At 37.1% G+C, this 24,152-nt stretch overlaps 1 protein-coding gene across 7 annotated transcripts in view; it reads right to left on the reverse strand.

Annotated features, from left to right (window-relative positions):
* DENND1A (DENN domain containing 1A) overlaps window positions 1-24,152 on the reverse strand; it is a 190,603-nt gene that overhangs the window by 146,163 nt on the left and 20,288 nt on the right. For 4 of the 7 annotated variants that reach the window (XM_080630893.1, XM_080630892.1, XM_080630891.1 and 1 more), the window contains exon 3: window positions 11,662-11,705. In XM_080630893.1, coding sequence (XP_080487019.1) covers window positions 11,662-11,705 — 44 coding nt within the window. Of the gene's footprint in view, window positions 1-4,996; window positions 5,070-11,661; window positions 11,706-24,152 lie in introns of those variants that run through there. The other 3 variants (XM_080630890.1, XM_080630888.1, XM_080630894.1) reach the window with 2 other exon arrangements.

Raw genomic sequence — 24,152 nt, forward strand, 5'->3', positions numbered from 1 at the left:
TTTTAAAGAGATCTACATAATAAATGCCTTTAAACCCCTATAATAAAATTAAGATTTAGTTTTTTTCTAAGATGAAGGGGTTTTAGCTAAAATGTGGAAAAAAAAACAATTAAAAAGCTGCAGCTACTGTTGTGGGAATAATTGTTCCAGTCTTAAATCATAAAGAATGGAAAAATGATACAAACAGGCATAAAAAAAACCAAATCAGGTCCAATTATGTTCATAACATTGATCAGTTGGTAAAGATAAGAAGTGTCAGTACCAGGAGGCTGGAATACTGATTGAATTAACTATTTTTGAAACATTTAGTGACTAAAAATGAGGAATATATTTACTTCCTTTCACTTTACTATGAAAAGATAATCGCATGAGTCAACAGCCCAGGTATAGTGCCTCCAAACCAAAGCTTTAGATATCTACATTGGTTAACATTTGTTAAATATTATAATTCTGGCTTATGACTGGTGCTTTTAGCCGTCGCCTCAAACGCTCTATTCAGCTACCCCTGCATACCCACTTAATCAGCAATCATTGTTCTCTGAGGCAGGACTTTGTTGTCAAGACAAGCACTGAAACCTTTAAAAAATTTCAGAACTGGCATAAGAAAAAAGTGATCTTTGTCAAACAAGGACAAATTTATGCAAATCTTTTATAAACATTCACAAACATTTATTTAGCTTTTGAAATGTTGGCCTCATTTGAGAGCATGAAAATGAGGGGGAAGTAGGAAGATGCAAAGGACAGCTTAGAGGCTGGCACACTACATAAATATTCAGAAGGAAGATTATAGGATTCATGTTAGGCTGTCTTAGGTTTCTCCAAAGTCCACATAGAATACCAAAGAACAAAACTAACGAGAAGTAGAGCAGATGTTAGACAATGCAGCAGCCCTCTTTTCCACACTCACTTGGCTATACTTCGATGCTTTCATTTTTTCTTTCAATATGGTTAGGTCATTCAAGGATTCTCCTATAGACTCTGTATTGTGGCTACAGAGCTATAAGCTGGACCTCTGTCAGCTTTCCAAAAGTTTCCGATGAAAAGGCATTATGCAAATGCTACCTCTCTTACTCTCTTTCAGGAAAAAAAGCCTCCAGTATGCAGTCATTGGAGTATTGGAAGTCCCAGCCTTCATTTCTGTATGGTTGTGTTTGCCTTGGGGCCATGCTGCTTGTTTTGACAGTGGATCCCCCTAGATAGTTGGGATTAGTCGAGCTTGTTTAGATAAACTTGAAATCAAGGCCTTCTCTAGGTAGACAGCTAGATGTAGCTACTGAGTTTCCAGCTGCCTTCTTCTTTCATCCCAAAACAACTGCAGATTCACAGTAGAGATCACAGCCACAGGCTATGTCACATACATAAGTACAAAATTAAAGGCTGCTAAAAGAAGCCTTTGTAAGTCTTAGTGATAAAATAAGGAATCTGTACTGCATAGTTTAAACAAATTATTCAAGAAGCACCAATAAAGGCCTGCAACGGGTAGTTAACAAGACACGTTCACAAAAGAAATACCCTGTTTACATAAATGGGCGAGATGATGCTTTGTTAATCACTCCTGTACCTTCCACTGCCCAATCTCCTTAAAAATATATGCAAGTAAATACTCTAAAGCAGCATCTGCTAAATGAGCTCTGTTTATCAAATACGAACTTTATGATCACAGAAGACTATTACGACAGCACTACGCCAATTAGATTTTCAGTCATACTCACAACAAGACTGGGCCAGATTTGATCTTTACCATAAGCAGGTAAGCAAACCTCAGGAATTCATTTACACAAATACGTTAAGAAAAGGGCCAGAACTCCAAACGTAAAGTAAAACCTAAAATCAAATCCCACCCATGTAACTCTGTTACGCCTTTATAAATCTGCATTGTAGTTCAGCTCCCACAGGAGGTTCTACCCATTTTTCAAGGGGTAGAAAGAAAAAACACTACTTTGGCCTTCTAAAGATTGTAATTTCCAAGAGCTGGGTGCAAATTCTCATACATGCTTCTGCAGCATCCAGGCACAACAGATGGGAAACTAAATTAAAGGAGAAAATAATTGCTGGGATGTTATAAATAAACACCCAGCAAAACACCCCAAAAGAAAAACAAAAAACTGAGTTCAATGAATAGTGAATATCGCTAAAAAGCAACTCCTGTCCTGTGCTTGAGAAAAAGGATGCGAAAAACTTGGACTGTTGAAAACCGCTGAAATAAAGACAGCAGCAGAATTTTAGGGTTAAGAAACCAAAGTAAGATTTTGCCACCACCTGCTTCTCTGCCTTTGTGCCAAGCAGAACTTCAGTAGCACCTCCCTGTCACATTCATATTACAGAAATTCTACTATCTCCTATTGTAAAATTAAGTCATTTCACTCACAAGACCCTTCACAGAAATTCCAAGTGTTAAAAAGTATTAGAATAACATCAGACTAATTTCTTCCTGCACCGGTTACCAAAGAGAGGATTAGAGCATGTACTGAATTCTGTTAGTCATTCTGTATCACAAATTCTCCGTTAGCCCTTAGCAGGAAATAAGCTACAGACTGGGAATCCTAACCAACAGTACATAATTCCTGAGAAGTAATGAGAAAAGCAGTTTCCTTATTCTATTGTACCTAAAAGAAAACAGAAGAACATGTTTAGAATTGTTACCTAAAAATTAATATAAGACTGCTAAGAAAAATGGCATGGATGTACCTACACAGTGTTAGCAAGTACCAGAAACTGATATAATTCATGGATTTGCCTTCTCACAAAAGTCTTTTAATAGCAATGACCAAGATCCTCCTTACTGCTGAGAGAAGAACATGCTGCTGTGGAAGAGTCTTAAAGCTAGTCACTAATGAAGTTATTTAACAACGCAGTTACACAGGTATTAACCTACTTCTTGCAGGTGAGGAAATAGAACAAAACAAAACAACTATCTCAAAGGGGGCAACAGCTGACCAGCTTTTAAAATTCAGGAGTACTTGTCTGCTCAGACCTGCATTCCCATCACAGCTACCTGAGAACTCTCTCAGAAGAAGGAGAAAATGATGATACACGGTAAGGACACCAGCGCCCCAAGGGGAAGAAGAACTCAGCAAAGACAAGAAGGAGTCAGTGATCACCTGAGACAACTGAAGGCTATAAGAGGATACAGCTTTCAAATTTATCAGTATTTTCACAACTTTTAGATTTTTCCAATACAAGAATATGCTAGAGAACTACAATCAAAACCCTGAAAGCTATAAAAACACTCATTAGCAGTGGCAAGCAGTTTTTATTTGAAGACAGCAGATACCTACAGAGATGACTGAACTTAGAAACTTAAGCTTTCCAAGTATAAAGCTAAGAAATTTGGACTTCCCTGGGTTAACACAGAATCATTTCCAACTTTTCTCCATAATATGTTATCAGTTCTGTGCTGCTGCTCAGACATACATGAGAATTTGTGTATGTGACTATCAGTTACTGTTATCTATCCATCACAAGCAAATCCTTCTTTTCAGGCTACTTTGCAACCATTCCTTTAAAATAAATTAAGAAAAGAAGGAATAATGCCTGCAAAGCAACTTGGAAAATTCAGTTCAGGCATCATGCAATCTAAATGCTTTGCACTATACATTTATGAAACTGTTCAGAAGTTATACCAAAACTAACAGCAAATATGCCAACACAGACTTCACGACGATGGCTGTGAGGAAATACAGTGCCAGGAAATCAAAATATATAAAAAGGTCAAAAATCCAGTTATACACACTCTTATAGACTGGTTTTGTTTTACAACTAAGGTAGCAAAGTATTAAAAACTATAAACCTTCTAGAACATGCATTCTACTGTTCTGCTGTGTTATACTAAAACATGGAATTCAGTACACCTACCACTTACAGTGAACTCATCTGTTCACCGGTGCTCCTACACACATCTTCCACATTGTGTATTCTACAGGGCACTCCACTCCTACACTCTCTCCTCTACAGACAGCACAGGGTTTTCAGAACCATGCATCTGACTACAACTGAATACTTGTTATTACTGAAGTAACAAATCCCCACCTGACTTCACGGAGCAACAATACTTGGATATACAATCCCTCCCCTCCTGAGAAGAATGCACAGGTTATGTGATCTTGCAGTTCATCACCTGGGGGTGGGAGGTGTGGAGCTAAGAAAAGGTCATGTCTACTTTAAAGTGTGACACACACCCGAAGACGCTCTGGTTAGAAACATCCCCAAAAGTTTTATTTCCATCCATACCACCTCAAACCCAAACTCTTGGAAGTCCCTTTGCCGTCAAGAGTAAGTCATGGAAATCTCCTGCCCCCTTGGAACTCAACACAAATGAAAGGACTACCATTTCCTGGAACTCCCTTTCACACCCTGTTCATTCACCAGCACCTGAATATGGGAACATAAAATGATCCATTTCAGTAACAAAGCACAAGGTGTTTTGGCTGGTTTGATGCTCTTTTACATGCCACAGGATGCTCTCAAATAAAAAAAAAAATAAAAAAATAAATATATACTTTTATTTCCCACTTGCTTTTTGTCTTTACAGCACATCCAGTGCAGCTTCGGCTTCTTTAGCACCTTTTTTAATGCACTGGGGTATGGGCAGACAAGTCACAAGAGCAAGAATCTGAAAAACCATTTTCTCCTCCACATGCTCAAGAAACTTTGAAGCATTAATGACTACTTTAGGAGCTACAAAACAAACATGCTCCTTACTTTGTTAGAAGAGTACAGCTACATTAAAGAAACAACAGAAAACACGTTAAGGGGGAGGAAAGCTGTGCGGCAGCAGCATTATCAATGCTCATTTAGTAGTGTAGTTTCCAGAATTGTCTTAGTCATCAGCAATTCAGATTTTTAAGCTGAATAACTAAGTCATCCCATTCGCTAAACTCTTGATTTAAAACGGATCTCTAGTCACCTGAGAAATGAACTACTTTATGAATGTTCATACAAAAGCATGGCACACCTGAGACGGACACGTAACTCCAACCTGGATGACACCACTTACCTGCTGACACTTATTGTGATCATGTTTCAAAATAAGTCCTACTGTTTGCAAAGGACAGTACATCCCAGTATTCCTGTACAAGCAAACATCAACATCATCAGCCACAGCAAGGAAGACCACTATCTGCATTGAGATGTGTTGGCAATGATTTTACTATGCCTGTACCTACCATGTAGTCAGGCCCTGGAACTTAATTTTATTTTTAAACAATCCAAAGATGTTTCTTATAAGATTCTACACAGTATTTTTGAAATTGTTTCTGAATTAGTCGGTAGCACCAGTACAGAACTGAATGGTCCAGGAGACTGAAGCAAGACAACTTTTAAAACTATTTGACAAGGACTGGCTTAATGAACCAAAGCAGGATATTACCACACAAGCATCTCACATTTTGAAGAAACCCGTCTTTTTACCTGAAGTGACTATTTTACAGTTTTATCAATAAATTTAAACATAAGTGATAATGATTACTCGCTTTAGGCCTGATCTCACAACCTTTACTCATACGAGTAGTCCCACAGGATTGTAATATGACTACCTCAAGGAACAAGGGTTGGCAGGACAGGTTTTCAATTATTCATATATTCACAGATTTTGAAGGCCAGAAGGGACCATTATGATCATCTGGTGTGACCTCCTGTGTAACAAAGGCCATACGATTGTATCCACTAATATCTGCACTGTGCTGAATAATTTGTGGTGAAACCAGATTGTGTTTATCGAACTTCCAAATTTGATTCCAACTTTACACGAAAGAAAACTGAAATTGTTTAGGAAGTGGCTTGAACCCAATTACTCCTCTATTTCTACTCAGAACCTTTCCAGCTCTGGACACTAGCTTTTGACATGGCTTTCAAACACAAACCTCAGAGTCCAGCATCACCTCAGGTATTCTCAGGACAAAATCAAGTCACGTCCTGAGCTTCTTCAAAAGATCAACTGGCCATTAATTACTGTTTGTTTTCTGTACTTTTACCACTGCTGCCCTGCACCAGGATTCCTGAAACAGAGATATCATAACTGGAAAAACATCCAATTAATGATGCAGCAAGAAGAGGAGAGTCTCCAGCCTCAGCTATTTCAAAGACAGGAACAAATGGAGTAGCTACTTCGAGCACTAGCTTAAAGACAAATAAGAGAAAGAAATAGTTTTGAGTACTTTCTCAGTGCACATGCCTTAGACTTCAGGACTAACTTTTTACAGGGATACTTGCAGAGACTCACTCTTTTGCTCTGCACATACCCACTGTAGTGATTTTTGCAGCCAGTCACCAAGTAGCAGTAAAACACACAAAAATAAAGAAACCCAGAATGCTATGATGCTACATGAAATTCTGTGCAGATCTGATGGATTACTAGAAACAGCTATTCTTAGGCTATTGAATATATACTCTGGCTGACTTCCCTCATCATAAAAATACTTTACTATAACCCTTAGATTTATTAACTTCAATTCTAAAATGGAACTTGGATGAACAGATTATGTCAAAGGTTCTATTAAGATGGAAATCTTTGTCATGTATTTCTCAAAGTTTGCAACTCTTGTAATGGACTTAGAACAAGGATAGTAGACCCTACTACATACACAAAGACATTAGATTTGAAGAGGTTCTGCAATTAAATTGTACTAGAGAAGCAAATGAAAGGCATAAATAGAAATATGTAAGAAAAACTGACCTCTCATGTACCTGGTCTAAAGAAGATGTAATGACAAAGCAACTTGTAATGTACACAAGGATGATACAATGAGAGTAAATAAGGAATAGCTATTTTCTTCACTTTCCTATATTAAAGCATATACATCGGTCTAGAAAAATACTCCGAATTCAGAAAATACTCTGCTGTACAAAGCTCATGGTTTAGTCCCATCCACTATCTCTCAGGACTTGAGCCAAAGAACCCAGCTTTGTCCTTATGGGGTAAGTTGCCTCCAGAACGGTTCAGCGAAACAGCAGCTGTACTATCTGCACATGAAGGACAAGGTGATCTCCTTACACACTACAGAGTGCTTGCCTCCCCCATACAAAGGTTTCCATTCACACTACCTAGTCAATAGGGGTCACTGTATGAGGAAACTGTTTATAATTGTCCTACATTAACTTTTATTAGGCTTTCACTTTAAAAGCCTCCCTGTATGAAAGCAGTATGATGGCTCTATACAAACTGGGAGTATCAAATGCTTCAGAAGTATCAAATACTTCATATATTTACTATTTACACTGCCTTGGGTTTACTATAAAGTGCCTTTCAGAACACTACAACTGCTTTTCTAGATTTTCTAAATGACTAATTACTCAACTTTTCCAATTCAACTTCTTCATTTACTTTTGAAAGGACAGCTATTATGTTAAATTACTCAAGACAGCTTTTATCATGCAGTGTATGCAACCTGTAATCCAAAAACTTTATGCTAAGAATACTATGTGCAATTTGGAAATATCAAAATGGATAACAATCAGCCCTGTTTAAGCAACTAAGTCTGCTTAGCACACAAGGATTTTGCATGATAGGGGGTTTATGCTCCATTTATAGCCAGCACTGCATAAATACTCTCCAATCACACAACTCTTGCAATGACAAAAGAAAGGGTGCTTTTTATTTTTCCCTGTGTGCAGTGTTTCTACAATGCTCACAGCCTTTGCACAAGACAGACCATTAGTTTCTATATAAAGACTGCCATAAAAGTTTTATAGTTTATCTATAAATGCACAAAGATTGTTGGTTTCATTATAAACTCGGTTTCAATGCCACTGGAAAGAAAAATTACCAGCAGAATAGAAGTAGCAATCTGCATAAGTACCAGCTTGCAAGCATGCAGACCTCAGTCATTCTTGTAGTAATTAACTGATATATACAATAGTTCATCAAATTATAGAGGAGTCATCATACCCACTTGAAGCAGCTCACAAATGGGAACTATCACATCATTTTTTCTTTCCTTCCAGACAAGCTATAAAGATTAAACCAGCAAGGAACTGAATAATGTACTACTCCAAAAGCCATGATAAAAATAAATTGCATTTTACAAAGTCATGTAATTCCTGCCACACTTCTCACTGATTGTTTGACTATTTTCATATATTTATACATCAACTCTCTGCTGAAACACTGTTCCTGAGAAAAGTTCATATATTTACAACAAACTTCCTTGTATTAAAATGAGCCTAGGATAGCTATTAATCTTGGGATTCATCTTCAAAGCAGTGGAGAGCCAAAATTCATACAGTGATAAGGGTAAAGCAACCTGGCCATAGGTTGGTGTTCATAATATTCCAACAGCAGAGAATTTTGCCCACAAAACCAGAACTTAATTACTACAGCTTTATTAGGAACCCAAACCAGAAAATGTGGTAATACATAAGGATTTTTCTTTTAGACTGTTGACTATTTTTTTTAAAGGATACTTCCACCCACAGTGACTGTATTTTATACAGAATAACTGAGAGTTCTCATCTGTTTTAAATTCTGAGACCACTGCTAAAAAGCTAGCACTGAAAAACTGTTGTTTGTAATGCCAACAATTACTGTGTTTCATGTTAGGTACAACTACACATACATAAATACACATTTTATTCTTAAAAGCTATTATAAAACCCCCTAACAAGTTAATATGCTCTTATATTTAAAAATGTGTATCTCCAGATTACTTCAGCCCCCCTCCTGCCATTCAAAAAAGCCCCCTAGTTTTAACCATTTCAAGTGGCCTGGAGCAATCATTAGCATTTTCTTCCCTTAGAAAGGCTCCTAAGATACCTTGTCTGTGACATTTTCTATAAAATATTCTGTTATACAGTTATTTAACAGATTTAAACCGCAGATGTCATTGTGGTCTGAACATGTCAAACACAACTTGAGGGAAAAAAATCAGGACATGCAGAATTCACTCTGTCAGTAATTACAATCAAAATTCCTACAATGTGGCTAGCCTGCTCATTACTTCCTTACTTTGTATCAAACCCCTTATTTACATTTCAGATTACATTTTTCATGAAACAGTAAGATCTATCAGAGCTGAGAGGACTGAAATAATGAGGGAGAAATATTTTAATAAAATGTGTTGGGTCTGCATTACTTCCGTGTCAGAAAGAAAGGTTTCTTCTGTAGCGATGGATCATTTATTCTGTCTCTAAATGAGAAGCAAAAGATGAAACTGATGAACTTTTACTGCCCATTTGTCTTTAGCAGACAATTAAGACAGAAGATCAAAATGGATTATCATACCACGCAGACAACTGGCCCAACAGTAATACATCTCCGGGACCACAGATTTGTAACTCTCTTTTATCCCTCCCCTTTCTTCTTACTCCTTTTTCCTCTCTAAAGGCAATGCTAGCTTTGTGGCTCAAGGGGAGCCAAAAGGCTGGTCATCATTATTCAGTCACAGATGTCAATCTAACCTCCCTTTTTTCTCAGTTTCTAAAGCAGTGAGGCACAATAATTTGTGACAGATTCTTTTACTGTAAGGTACAAAGAACACACAGAATAAAACATCTAGCAGCAGCGAGGGTCTCTGATCAGATGTGCTGGTACATGGGAAATACAGTGTATGTAAAAACAAGCACTGATAGTTTAGATGAATAAAAAAACTTGAGGTGGGTTTTTTTTCCCCTTCCTCTCCCCCCTTACTAATAAGTCCTTTACCTTGTGTTGATTTAACTCAAATATTCCTTCTGGATTAAATCATAAATGTTTGATTACTCGAAACAATTTCTGCCTGCACTAACATGCATATCATAGCTCTCTCTTGCATACAGAATACACACAGAAAAATCCAGGGTTTCAAAGTATCTTTATTTGCAGTGACCGAGCACTTCCAAAACTTTTCCCTTAAAGTAAAAGCCCAATAAACCAGAATTTTTAGGAAATAAACCTATGACTGATTTGCAGCCCTGACACTTCTCAGAGTTCTGCATTAATCAGGAAAAACATGGGTGTAGCTCTTCCTTTCTCTATTTTTTTTTCCCTCTGGCTCACCTGAATATTCATAAGTGATTTTCAAATCTACATCTGTCAACGCTGGACACGTTCTTTCAGAGAACATATAGCTGCTATTAACAGAAAATATTCCTTCTGTGCATCAAGGGGGAAATGTTTGTAAAATCTACACTAAGTTTGAGAAGTTTGGCTTTCTTTCTTTTGCTTTCCTTTAAGTTTGCATGTGCAAAAGATGTGATGATTTAAAAATTCATCCCCACAAACACTACTGTGTATTTTGTGGGGTCTGACTACAACTGGGTGAACATCTTAAGAATTAAATATCAGCCTGTGGCTCCTCTCAGTTTGATTCAGTCTTGCATATTCATAGCACTATTACACAAGTCCAATCATTTGCAGCAGAAGGAAAAAGACTGTTAAGAATTTTTTTAAGTCAATTTTATGTACAAGACTCTCCTGTAATACCTTGATTATGGGCACAATGGACTGAAGCAGCTCTGAAGAACCACCAGCTCACATATGACTAATGTGACATGCTATAATGCGCTGACAAGTAGTTGGTCTATGGTGTAATTACAAACTATGGGACCTATTTATTCACAAATTGCTGACCAACAGTGGCAATAAGGATACAGGCCCCCAAAGTTTAGCTCCATACCACACTTCATGGGTAAAAGACGTCCTAATAATAAACTACAGAGAAAAATAGTCAGGTAGTTGAACAGCTGCTTTGAAAAAAGATATTATTACTACTACAAAAGCAGCCAGAAGCCCTGGTCAAGGTCCCATTGCATAGAGTGGTTAGAGCCAAAGATGAAAACACTTGTTCCGGCCCTGATGAGCTATCACTTCTAATAGCTTGTTTAATGCTTTAGTCTAAATGCCACAAAAATTCGTATTACAGGAAAACATAATGAGAGGGAAAGGATCTGAAATAAAATAGCTCTCCTGACCCTAACTCATTGACTCACTGAGGCAAAATTTGGTTCTATTAAATAGTTACACAATGCCATAACTTCAGTACCTCCCAGAAATAAAGGTGCAAGAATCAGCTTGTGCTCCCAGCCCCAATGTAGTCACCCCTACCACTAACAACAACAGCACTTACAGGCAGCAGAGTAATAATCCCCTCTCCCTAACCTCTGCCCCCCGCCCCAATCCACATCTAATGAGACACAGTAAAATAGAAGGTAACTTCAAGCTGCTAATTTCAAAGACAGCTACAGAACCTGTGAAGAATTCCAGATTCAATCTGTGTACAAGCTAAATGATAAATACCTGTGTGCTCTACCTGCATATTCGGATCTCTAAACCATCTTTGTCAAACAAACTAGAGACTGCATGATCAGGCAAGAATTTTTAGAATGTGCTGCAGTGCCAGGTGCCCAGTTAAATATAGCTATAAACCTTTCAGACAATGAAGTGAGGACTGCCAAATGAACTGCAGGCTGTGGCACCTAAAGGCAAAAAGTGAAATTTATTAATCAATTTTCCTTCCCGCTCTCATGTTCCCTTGTAAAACCCAGATTGTAAAACAATCTTATGAGCTCCAAAATTCTTCCCTTTTCTGCTTTACATGTAAAAATGTTTTTTATCCTTCTGCTCCTAATTACAGCTCTTTTTCTTTCTAAGAATGCATTTATCTCTTTCAGTAAAAAGAGCAGCAATAATATGTTGAACAACCCTGAAATAAATTTTGTCATGTAAAAAATTAATTACGCATTCCAAACCTGGTCACTGTAGCCCTCTGGGAATTGCCTCCGCACCTCAGGATCTGTAAATAATTGACAGATAATATTAATTGGCTTTGGATTAGTGAGCAAGCAGAGAATCACACATTAATATTTGATCAGAAGATGATAGCAACCCTGGCAGGGGATCCAAGGAGGGCAGCTGAGGCTGCTGTGTTGATAAGAGCAGGGAAGGACTTTTCAAGGCTCTCCCTTTACCCTCCTCCAGAAAGACAAAAACTGCACATAAAGCATACACACAGAACACACGAAACCACAAATATATGTGTGTATGTTTGCATGTACACACAGACATATAAATATATCATTATAGATATATTATTTTATAAGAGATGTCCTGGTGCTACACTGAACTTTAGGCTGTTGCCTTGTGCAATATCTTTCTGGCTGCAATTTGCCAGTGAGGCTTGTCACCAGAAAACGGTTACCAAATGCACTGAGATTTTGGGTTTAACTGGATAAGTACTATTGCCAGCTACAAACACTGTGTTGGTTAACCTCGGTAGTTTCCAGTGACACCAGATTACAAATCTCTCAGAATTACTTTATAGAAATGTTAGGATATGTTCCCCTGAAAACAAAAGTACTTATCCTAAAATAAAAAGAGGTAATTAACAGAGCCCTGGATGCCTCTGTCATCAGGCAAACAAATGTTAAATGCTTCAGATTAACAAGCATTCAAGACTGATGCAACGTCCTTACTCCTTTGGCTGTCAGAATAAATAACATGGTAGTATTCCCTGAGAAGTTACCTTAAATTTAATTAGAGATGTTCATAAAACAACAGAATATCATCATCGAAATTATTTATACAACAACCGATTTAAAGCAGAACTCTTCAAAGCCATGCATTTTTCAAAGGAATACAGCTGAGAAGGCCAGACTCCATTCCACAAATGATTTTTTTAATTACAAAACCCAAACCACACAACAATCACACAAGAGTTCAGAATGAAGTGCAATGCATGAAAAAACCAGCTGGTGTCCTGAACAGTTTCTACTCTTTGTGTGCTCAGACAGGTCCGGTTGTCCCATGCTTGGCTCACTGGATACACTGTTTTCACAAATTCTGATCATTACTTAGGGAGTGACGTTGCGTAGGCCACCTCTGCTGCTCAATTATTGCTGTACTTTGTTGTAGCTAAGGCTCGAAGGGAAAAAAGAGTCACACACCTTACACTGTTATTTCAGACTAGTTCCACCTTACATTTCTCGTCAGCAAAGCTTGTTTTAGTGATCAATTAGTTGATGAGCAATTCCATTGCTATCAGATGCACACTTTTTATTAAGGTCTGTTCTTCTGACATGAGAAATACAGTAAAACTATACATTTGTAAGTTTTTGAACTTTTCTCAGACAATCAGATGCTTAGTTTTAACATTTCGTCATTACACACAAAGACATACATAATATATCAAATTTTACATGCGTGTATGAGCAAACCCTGTACTTTAATGCAACAAAGTAGTAATAGAAAGCAAGGAACACCTTTTAAAGCCTTTGTTTGAAAATTCTTAAATCTCTATGCAGGTAAGTGTGCTAAGCAGTGTCCAAACATGCAAACCAGTTTGAACAGTGGAATTAACAACTAACTGGATGATAGCGTTTCGTGTTTCACCAAAGCAGGCACAGTATCAGTGGTAAGATGAAAGTATTCAACATCTATCATGATGTATGTTCTTAAGTATTTTTAGAATTAATTATTTGAGGCTGAGCTTTCAGGATTTCATATAAAAAGACCAATCAATGAAAGAAGTTTATAAATCCAAGTACGTATTACTTTAGAAACCTGTGACCATGCCTGGCACACAACACTGATGTTTCCCCATCTCTAAGCCTTCTATTGACCATCTACTCTCAAAGTTAATATAAATACACATACACATACTGAAATACACAGAGCTTTATCATTTACCATTTTTTAAGGAAATGAGGATTAAATTAGATTAAATTAAAATTAATTTAAATTAAATTAATTAAATTAAATTAAATTAAATCAGCACAGAATTTTACTTTGCTATTACATAGTATTTTCTATATCTCTTAACTAGTACCATTCCACTTTTGCTTGTCTATTGATCTCCATCATAAAGGATAAATTATTTCCACCTCCCTAAAATTAAACAACAAAACATACACACTGCAAGGCTCAGTAAGAAGACAGGAGGAAATCTGCTGGATGCTTGCTGTGCTCTGCAGACTTCAAGCAACTGAAGCAGTTATGGTTGCTTTCAAGACCAAGCAACTGATAACACCTGAATCTGGGCTTTGGTGAATTGATATCCTCACACAGACAGCACTATTTCACCCAGCAGATTAAATAGTGCCATAGTGTAATTTAGGAAAAGATGTAACTGTGATTAGAGTCCCCACTTGAGTCAGTTTCTATAGGTTCCAGATGAATGTGTTCTGAAAGCACACAGCCTACAATTATATTTTCATCCAAAAAATGGCTCTCAGTGTTACGATACATTCAGAAGCCAAGTTGCCTTTAATATACAGTTTGGATATACAGTTTGTATACAGTCTGCTTTTGATGACACATCTCGTAACAGCATCAGAATGGCTAATCCATATAACCTGGAACCCTACAGTTAAGAAAACCACCTTTAAATCGTGCCTAGCAGCCACCTGTTCGCACTTCCTCATGATTTTACAAGTACTTTATATTTAACATTGCATCAGCTCCATCACTTCAGCTTTTAAATGGTCTGGGAATATTTACTAAACTTTCGGTATCTTTATTTGGAAAACACTACACAACGGAAAAAGAAACTGCATCACATCTCATTATAGCTTCATCACTGTACCCATTCTTCACTGTTAACCTAATGTTCATTTGAAAGGTGTTTTCAACTATGCTTACCTACATATATTCACAATTATATTTAAATTCTCTGTGGCCACTACATGAAGTTCCAGGAAGCTGGAGCACCCTCACTAAACCAAGAATCACAGAAACAGAGGAAATATAGGAGGGGAGCTCTGCCAAGCACTCAGAATTCAGCTTTAAGCAGCATCACTACTATCAGGAAAATATGCTCCAGCACTCATACGAAATACTCGGTAAAGGCATGAACATAACTGACTGTCAACTCTATAAAACTAAAGTAGCTTGAAAACTTCAAACACTTTTACTAACAGTAATTAGTTTTGCACATTGCCTGCAAAACAGTTAGCTGTAGCTCCACTGTTCCTACAGACGGTAAGAAACCCTTTGCAGTTTCTTACTGTCTCAAAACACAGTGAATGCTGTCATTCTACGTACTTAACAGCTTTCTAAGGAAATTGTCTTCAAATATTTTCCTACTCTGATATTCCATAGGCAAAGTAAACATGTAAAATATTTTTTTCAAGTTCAGGAGAGTGGAATCTATGTGCTGACATAAGCAAGGGAAAGGGCAAGACCAAAATCCTACCCAACCTCTTGGATTGTTACAGTGAAGAACAGAGCTTGAAGATTTCCAGTGCACCAGTCACCTATAAAGTCATAAAGCATTAAAAGCTCAGCTGAAGTCAGTGAAAGGTGACATTGCAAACCGACAAAGTGAAAGTTAACAACAAAGATGAAACCATGAATTATGTAGCTGCTTCTCAAACTAAACTTTTCCCAACCCCAAAACACGAACTCAGATTGTGCTACAGGTTGAACTTGTATGTTGATCGTAACTTAGTATCTCCTGTTTATCTTTCATTACGTCTGATTCTGTAGTTTCAGCTCCCAAAGATGACAAGATATGCACAGTTTCTGCCTAAAGCAAGCACCAACAAACTTCTCCAGAAAATAACCATGTATTAATGTCGATAGCACCAGTAATTGTAAGTTACAAGTGTAAAGCAGAAAGTATGCAAACAACAGCTTTCCAAAACAAAGCTAAACCACACCATCTTATCTGCAATCTCCCCATCTTGCACAGGCACAAGTCCAGTACATATACAGCACAAATTAAAATGAAACTGCTGGTACTAAGAAAAGAGCCAATTTTATTCCTAATGCTTACACTCAGGTTTGAAAAGCTTTCAAACCAATGGCATGTCACATAAATTTCCTAAGATTCATGAGTGACTTCCCTGAAGTCAGAGTGGGTTCACTTACCAACCTGGCACTTCATCACAGGCCTCCTTCCCAGTGGATACAGCTCCATACAATGCAGCTGCTGCCCACATGGTCTAGCTTGGCCAAAGGCCTGGAGATGCACTAGCCCTTATTTGCTCACAACCAACAGCCTGTTCTAGGGAGGGCAAGTGAGGAAAAGCACATATAAAAAGAAAAAACAACCGCATGGTTGTTTTGAAGCAGTTTCCTTTGCAACTATTTTAAGAGGTGGTTTTGAGGGAAACTACTGAACCTCTTATTCTATGAACAATATGTGAAATCTTTGTAACTGATCATATCTTTTATTCTGAAGAGAGATAAGAGAAGATAATGCTGCTTCTCAGTGATACAAGAGTAAAACTCTTGGGTATTGGCACAGCAGCATTTTGTTTCCTTGCCATGCATTTACAGACTATCAAAAATTGGATAAAACAAACCACTGATTCCACACTGGGTGAATACATTTTCCACTGCTAACACATTCAGTTCTTCCCTCTAGTAGCAGAGATTCTACCTCACATCTATGCACATTATGTAGAACACTGTATTGATTACTCAACCATACTCAAGCTATTATTGTTAGTATTTTACTGAAGATGTGAATGTTTTCAAGTACTGAAAGCTATTACTGCCTCTCCCTACAGAACCTTGTTCAACAAAAAGCCAAATACAGAAGAATATTGAATTTAACTGTGAACTGTATAATCCCATTGTTCAATTTCATGGCATTTAAGACACTACCTTCCCCTCCTCACAAGTCTAGATGTTAATCCATGCTGTAACCTGATTTAATTTTCCAGATGACAGGATGGGAACATGCTACAATGGCATATTAGTGTAACTATGCTGCTCTTTTACTCTCAACTTTTCTTACATCATAAATTGAAGAGTTTTGCTTTTAAAAGAGGCATGCTTAATTACTTCAAAAAAACAGAGCAACTCACACTGGTCTGTATTTGAAGTCTATGGAATTATAAAACCAGGGAAGTTCTTCCAAAAATTATCAGAAAATCCTTCCCAGAGTAAACCCCACAAACCAATAGGTACCAACCTGTTTCTTCTGATAAAAGCCAGCCATTTAATCCATACTGGCTACAAATTATTCAGATACACTAATCCCAAGTTGAAAAATACAGTGAAAATTACTTAATTTTTCCTGTTTAACTAAATGATTTACCTTATTCATTTCTTTTAAGCCTTTATAGCTGCAATCCATCTAAATGAAATGGAATTCCATTCAGAGCAACTTCTGCAGCACATCTAAAAAGTAATGTAAACTTCTTTCCAAACCTCTGCAAAGTCCTTAGTGTCCTGTATTCAGTACAGCCGAACACTTTTGCTGGCCCTAAACTGCTGCAGATTTGGCATGCAGAGAACATCAAGGAATGGGGCAGGAGTGGGAGGAGGGAAAAAGGATGAGGGGGGTGGGGAGCGGAGAAAATGGAAAATGTGGGAGAGAAAAAACCTACACACACAAGAAGACAGACAAGAAACCTCAGAACAAGTTCTGGCACAAAATACGTATGGAATAACGTTTTCATTTCTCTGGATGGGAAGCTTTAAGACTTGAAGTTTTCTTCTTAAAGTACTGAGCTTTCTAAAAGTGTACAAGTCAGAAAACAACCAAGATACAACAGAAACTTCTGTATCTTACAAACTGTATTAAAAAAAACCCACTAAAAAGTCATACACAAAAAGCCCCTGCCAGCACCACAATGCATGTAACTGAAGTTACCCCAAAATATCAATACATTCAGTCAGCATTCATAGCAGTTCAATATTCAAAACCACAGCCCACATGTGAATAGTATGCAATGAAACTATTCACCTAGCAGTTCACATTCCAAATATTACATTTCTAGAATACAGTCCACATCATTTGGACAAGTTAGGCACAGCTAAGTGGACACTGACTCAAAGTTCTCAGTTACCAAAGTTTTTGTGAATGATGCAGAATCGGTTGAGTGAATCTGCAAGTACTATTACACATCAGCTGCTGTTCAAATGAGCCCACTGACAATAAAAACCAGACCTGCAAGTTTGCTTCTCTCTCTCAGCAGAGCATTTGGAAGTCTGCCCTGCAAGTGGCAAAAGCCTCACTGGTAACATGAAAATGCTTTTCATAAGAGTTTAATCTAGAAACAGAATCTAAGGTTTGCGACTCACACGAAATGCTGTTCAGAGTTCAGTAAAGTGATCCAAAAGCAGGGAAGACTGAGAGCAAAGGCAACATAAAATATACATCATAGAAAACAGGAAGGAAGGGAGAAAACCAGAAGAGATTAAGCAAGTCACTATGATTTTCATAATTGTTTTTGTATTATTAACACATCAAGAGCTAGAGGGCCGGTGAGGAGCAAAACTTTATCCTAGACAGCTTGCAGCAATATACATATATGTTTTAAAAATCCTTCCAAAATAAGCAGATTAAGCTATATATCTTACTTATCTTTTTGCTTAAGGCTATATACAGTTGTCTGGAATAAAGAGATATGCAGAGATAATACAATACCCCTCACAATACAAGAATGGGCAAAAGTCAAAGTCGCCCTTACGGGCTGGGTTTCCAACTGACCTCCTCACAGCAGTTGCCTGGTGCATGCTTTAGTCCATCAGCAGATTTATGACCAGATACTATAACTCCAGCAGAGTAAACCTTAAGTATGAGCTTGCTTCTAACATCCAAACCAACCTTTCATCTAAAGGAGTCTTGGTTAAACTCACTTTACAATCCTGCTAAAAAACTGAAGTACAGTAAATACAAAATAGAAGCAACACTCACTTCTTGGATAAGACAACAGGAAAAACAGTCATTGCCTTTTACAGAAAGAAGAGGTTACTTTAGTTTCCTCTTAGCAACTACTCATCAGTTATTTGGTGTCATGTCAAGTTGTTGAACCATCCAGCTTGCTGCTTAAAAGGCATTTAGCATCACACAGGCACTCCACTACACAAAAGCAGTAGAGTTAAAAATGGTATTTCCGGTTTCCTCTGGTACAGTTCCAACTTTGAAATAATCTGGTTTCGGTTTCAATACCATTTGAAGAGCTAAAGTTCCATAAAATAAACAGATGACAGACATCTAAAAACACAAAAACCCAATCACTGAAGTCAGCTCTGATCTAAATGTTAGTACAGATATAACCACAAGAAACAGAAGAGTTAGTTCAGTTTATATTTTATTTTAAATCTCTTCGGCAGTATGAAGTCAGTCATCTCTCTCCCAAGGAACAAGATCAGCTCCCCCTCCCACAGCATTAAGTTGTTATAGGAGCAGATGAAGTAGCAATGGATTGAACAAAATGCACGTGTCAGAGTCAAGATCTGATAAACAGTAAGTAAAAGGATATTGGAAATGTTATGCATCAGACTACTTAGGACCTTTTTATAAGGTCACATGTTCCATCCTGAACTGCTATTATTTAGATTCTCACATGGAATGGTGCCAGGTTTGACCAAAACTTTACCAATTCCTTTAATGGAAGTTGTGAAATGGTTGTGCTGCAAGCACAAGGTGCTCAATATATGGAATATGGCTGGGGAATTGCCTCTATGTTAATTCCTTAAGTCCTTTTGTTTCATCCACACCAAGAAATCAGTTTTTAAAAGTCAGCTGTATAACACTACAGATTAACTTCTCTTCCAGTAACATTATAAACTGCAAGAATAAGGAGACAGTAGAAAGAATAAGGTGTCTTCAGTGATCAGAAAACTCACTATTATTTCTTTACAAACAGGAGTAGAAAACTTTCAGTCCGGATGACTTTTTAAACTGATGATACTGACATAACTAAAGCTAGAAGTATAAAAAGGGGGTGCATAGGACAGAGCCAAGGCTAAAATAACAGAGATCATAAACAGAAGACAAAAAAGCACTTATTTCAAGTCTTGTTTGTTACATGGTTCTCCCACCTTCGTTTGAGGTCGTCAGATCTTGTCTATGCAACAATTAATTACTTTGGTGATACCTCAAGTCCACATTAAAGCACGGCTGATGAATCTTTTGAGTTTGCTTTACTACGCACCTTCAGGGATATTTCTCTTCATAACCATCTGCTCTTCAAAAAACCCAGAAATTTAGTATTACTTGAAATCTAAGTCAAACTCCAGGAGCCCTGCAAGGAGCAAATTTTGACTGGCTAATGGTATTAATTCTTCCCCCTCCTCTGTAATTTTAGTCAGCAAATTACATAGCAGTTAAAACTTACAAAAAGTACAATGAGGTAACATCCCACTTCAGTGTGCAAGAAATCCACAAAGCCTGGTTTACAGAATTAAATACAAAGTGTCTTGAAACGTTTTACAGGCTGCCTGTAATAACTGTACAAAAGAGTTTAAATGTAGAAACTGAACAGAAACAGCCACTTTAAGGAAGCTTTTTGGGGTTTAATATTTTTTTTTTTAAATGTATATGTGTTTGATCAGTATAATTTTTTTTCTCATAACCTTTTCACCACTCTATAAATTTAATAGAGATACATTTTCAAGTGCTCAGGCCATGAATACTGAATTTGTTTCTTTCCTGCCTCTTTGTATTTATATTTGAGACAGCAGAGTTGCCTGGTGACAGCCTCTTCACTTCAACAGCAGCTGGCAAGCCCTTCTTGGCCCGCAAATATGAAAGAAACAGTCAACTAATATTTCATTGCTACGATCTAAATGTGACAATCTGGAAATGCCAATGCCACACAGGGTAGGATTTACAAGATAAGATTGCTCAAGTCTCAGAAGCAACAAAGGTGGAAAAATAAAACAGACCTTCATCACATGTAGCGAGTATGCAGCAAAAATTACTCCAGAGTTAGTGCATCACCCAGAGCTTAACAATACCAGGCACAAGCGGTGACTGTGTAAATCTGCCAATTTCACTTCTATTTCCAGAATGCAAATTTCTCAAGTTACTCAAGATAAGACCAAAGCAACCAGAGTTTTGACATTTTTACAAGAAACAGTCACCCCCTTTAATATTTACAAGACATGTATTTCAAATTGCTTATGTATGCCTATCTGCTTTCCCAAGATTACTGCTTCTGCTGAAGGCTCACTTGTATGTAGCCCAAAACAATTTCTCTAAGCTCACTTTTTACAGCAAAAATAAAAGATTCATATTTGATAAAATTAGAGTTTATTGCCAACCTAACCCATACCTAATACTAGGATATGAATAAGCACCTTCATTCAAAAAAAATCCTTCTTCAATTAATTTTAAGATAATTTTTTTACACATTGTCACGTTTTCTACTTTCCTGTGTCAATCCAATCATTTTTAATGCTGTTTGTTGTTTTGAAGAAAGCCAGGAATAACATTTCAATGTCATATTGCTTTTTAGAAATACTATATTACAAGGAGCTCATTTAAAACCACAACGTGGCTGTGGCAATCACTCAACTACATTATGAAACCTAATGAAAACAAATCATATTTTCCAACATAGCGCCAGGTTTTCATTGCTAGAAAACACTTTCAGTTTTAGAAACATTTTCCAAGCAGCTTTATTTTCCCCACTTTTGTTTTTCATTTTAATGCTATTAATGCCATTTTAATTTGCTAATAACCCGTTTCCCATGTACTACAGAACACTCTGCAATCATCTAACTTTTTTTTTATCTCTTTCCAGAATTCGCCAATCATAATAAATTCAGACAGACATATTATTAGGCACATACATACAAGTACTGCAGAAATACAGTCACTGTTATATGGACCGTCACATTTCAGGTTTAATCTGAACTGACTCAAACAGCACTTGGAACAAAAGTGTTCTAAGCCAACCATAAGTTCTTGAAGTGTTGTACGAAAAAAGAAAAACCCCACAACCCTACTCTTCAGTCTTCAGCAGTTGTATAATTGCCTGAACTACACAGAGATTACCTTCTTTGTTAAACATACAACAGTGAATACTGATTTCTAAGCCTCAAGCTATGTAACTCTGTAATGTTTAAAACATTGACCTTACTTTCATACTTCCAATATTGATAGTCTCAAATTGTTTTCAGTTTCAAAGTTCCCAGGTGTTACTTCAGTAGAGTACCACCAGCTCCCAGTGACGTTGCTCTTTGCGTTATTGATCTGCACAAACACCACCTCCTACGGGAATCTCCCCACACAGCTATATGAGATTCTATAGCAAACAAGCTCTTCAGAAGCATTTTTGGGTTTGATGGCTTCAAAATTCCTATTTTGCATCCCTGTCTATTGCTGAATGCTTTAGTTATTCAAATAGCATTGAAACAGAAAAAAAGCCAGATTCTATCAAAATCTATGACACAGGAAACTGAAAATCCCATTCTTAATTCTGTTGTTTTCTTTAGTGGAAATGTTAACATAAGTGTTTTTTGGAATGTATAGTAAAACATATCTATCATACAATGAGTCTGATTCATATAGGTTTCATGATCAACAAAAGACTACCAAACATAGCTATCATTTTCTGAGAGACATTATTATAAAGAGTAATACTACTGTTACGGTTTCTACAACAAGTTTCAGGCTTAACGCATTTACAACTACAGAAATCTTTGGTATTAAATAATCCTACCTGAAACTCACTACTAAGATTTAAGGTGTTCGAGATCAATATAGAAAACAGCAATGATTATTTTGTTGATACACTTCAGAATTTAGCCTTGTACACTTCAGTACTCAGTTTTACCTTCTTGTTTCAGCTTCAGCTGTTTACCATGCCCATGTCAACTTATCAGTCATATTAATACCGTCCATTCCATCAAAATAGGAAATAAAATTTGTAAGGGTCAGTATGTTGAAAGCAAGTTGAAAAATAGACATTAAAATTGGTCACACTGAGCCTCAGCTATGGCTGCAGCATCACTGAGGTGCTGCATTTGATGAAAGCTTGTAAAAACAGGAAAAGCATTCAGTATACTCTCCTGCAAAACAAAGTTTCTGTGGAGTCAGGTATGTTGATGACGAAAGCTGAACCTCTTGAACAGAATTCAAAACCTTCATGGGGGTGAGGGGAAGGAAGTCTTAACGCAGCAAAACACACCTCATGCAGCTAATGACCATGAGATGAAAGAAAGAAAATCACTGAGTGTTCAGCTACTCAGAATGACTTCTGCCTTCTGGAGTAAAGTTCATTAACTGGACAGTATCAAGCACTGCAAGAGAATGGTGGGTACATCTACACTTGCAGTACTGACCTGCTTCATATCTGCAATGCTTTCAGATGCTATTAACAACACTCACTTTATGCCATGTGTGATGCTATAATAAGAAAGAAGGTCTAAACTAAGTTTAGCACATTTAAAGAAGTGTTATCAGCTTGAAGAATAATTTGTTTTATATAAAGAGGAGCTTGCTCATACTCAGTGCAACTAGACAAGAAATATATCATTTCACCAAAAAAAATTAACAATCTTTTGTTACTGTAGAAAAGGCAGTGGTATCAAAAGGATTTTAAACCGCAAAAACAGAAATGCACTAGGAACACTTCAAGATATTTGAAATCTCCAAGACGTGTGACAGCACATATCAAGATGCTTCTGGGACAGTGGACTAGTCTAGTTCTGAGATCTTCCCACAGTACTTGGTAGAAACATCACTGAAAGCTAGAGCTACACTCATACCATTGCACACAATCCTATGCCAAGCACCGATAAGAATTACGAGCGAAGCAGTTTTCAACAAATCCTAAAAACTGAAGTAAGCTCCAGAGCTGAGGAGTCTTGCATCAAAGGAGCACACCTTGAGGAGCATACACTCATTTCTCATTATCTCATACCAGGTCTAATTGGGCCTCTAACCTTTCTGCTTCTTCGCTGCTTTTCGCAGTTCTGAATTCAAACCCCTGTTGTACTCTCATTAAAAGAATTCAAAGTATCAACAGGTCTTTTCTAAAAACTGTCCTTCCTGTTCAACTCTCACATTTGCCCTATATCAAACAGTCTATTTTGTAGTACAGAAGTAAACAGCATTTAAATAATTTACTTAGTGATAATGCTTATTTTTCAACAATTATAGTATCACAACACTAATACTTCATGCCAAAATTGTTCCATAACCTTTTCTTTAATGCCAAAGTTCTCTCCCTCATTTTACACAAGCATATATGCTGAATTTTTAAACCTGAAAGATTAAATTAGAAGTTACACACACAAACACAACTCCTTTTAAAAAGGCTCAAAACACTGTATTTACATCTGCAAGTACTCACTTTATTACTACAACCTTTATAACAGAGCTTAGGTTTGCTTCAAACAAAACAGGGTTCTCAGTGATAGAAGCACAAGAAAAAGCCCTGCATACAGTTAGCCTACAAAGAATTAACTGGATTAATTAGCAAGGGATTTGAGAAGCAGCTTGGAGCTAGAAAACCAAAACACTAAATTGTTTAAATACTTTGGCAATGGATCA

Source organism: Psittacula echo (assembly GCF_963264785.1).
Source record: "Psittacula echo genome assembly, chromosome: 16".
In the NCBI taxonomy this organism is placed as follows: Eukaryota; Metazoa; Chordata; class Aves; order Psittaciformes; family Psittacidae; genus Psittacula; species Psittacula echo.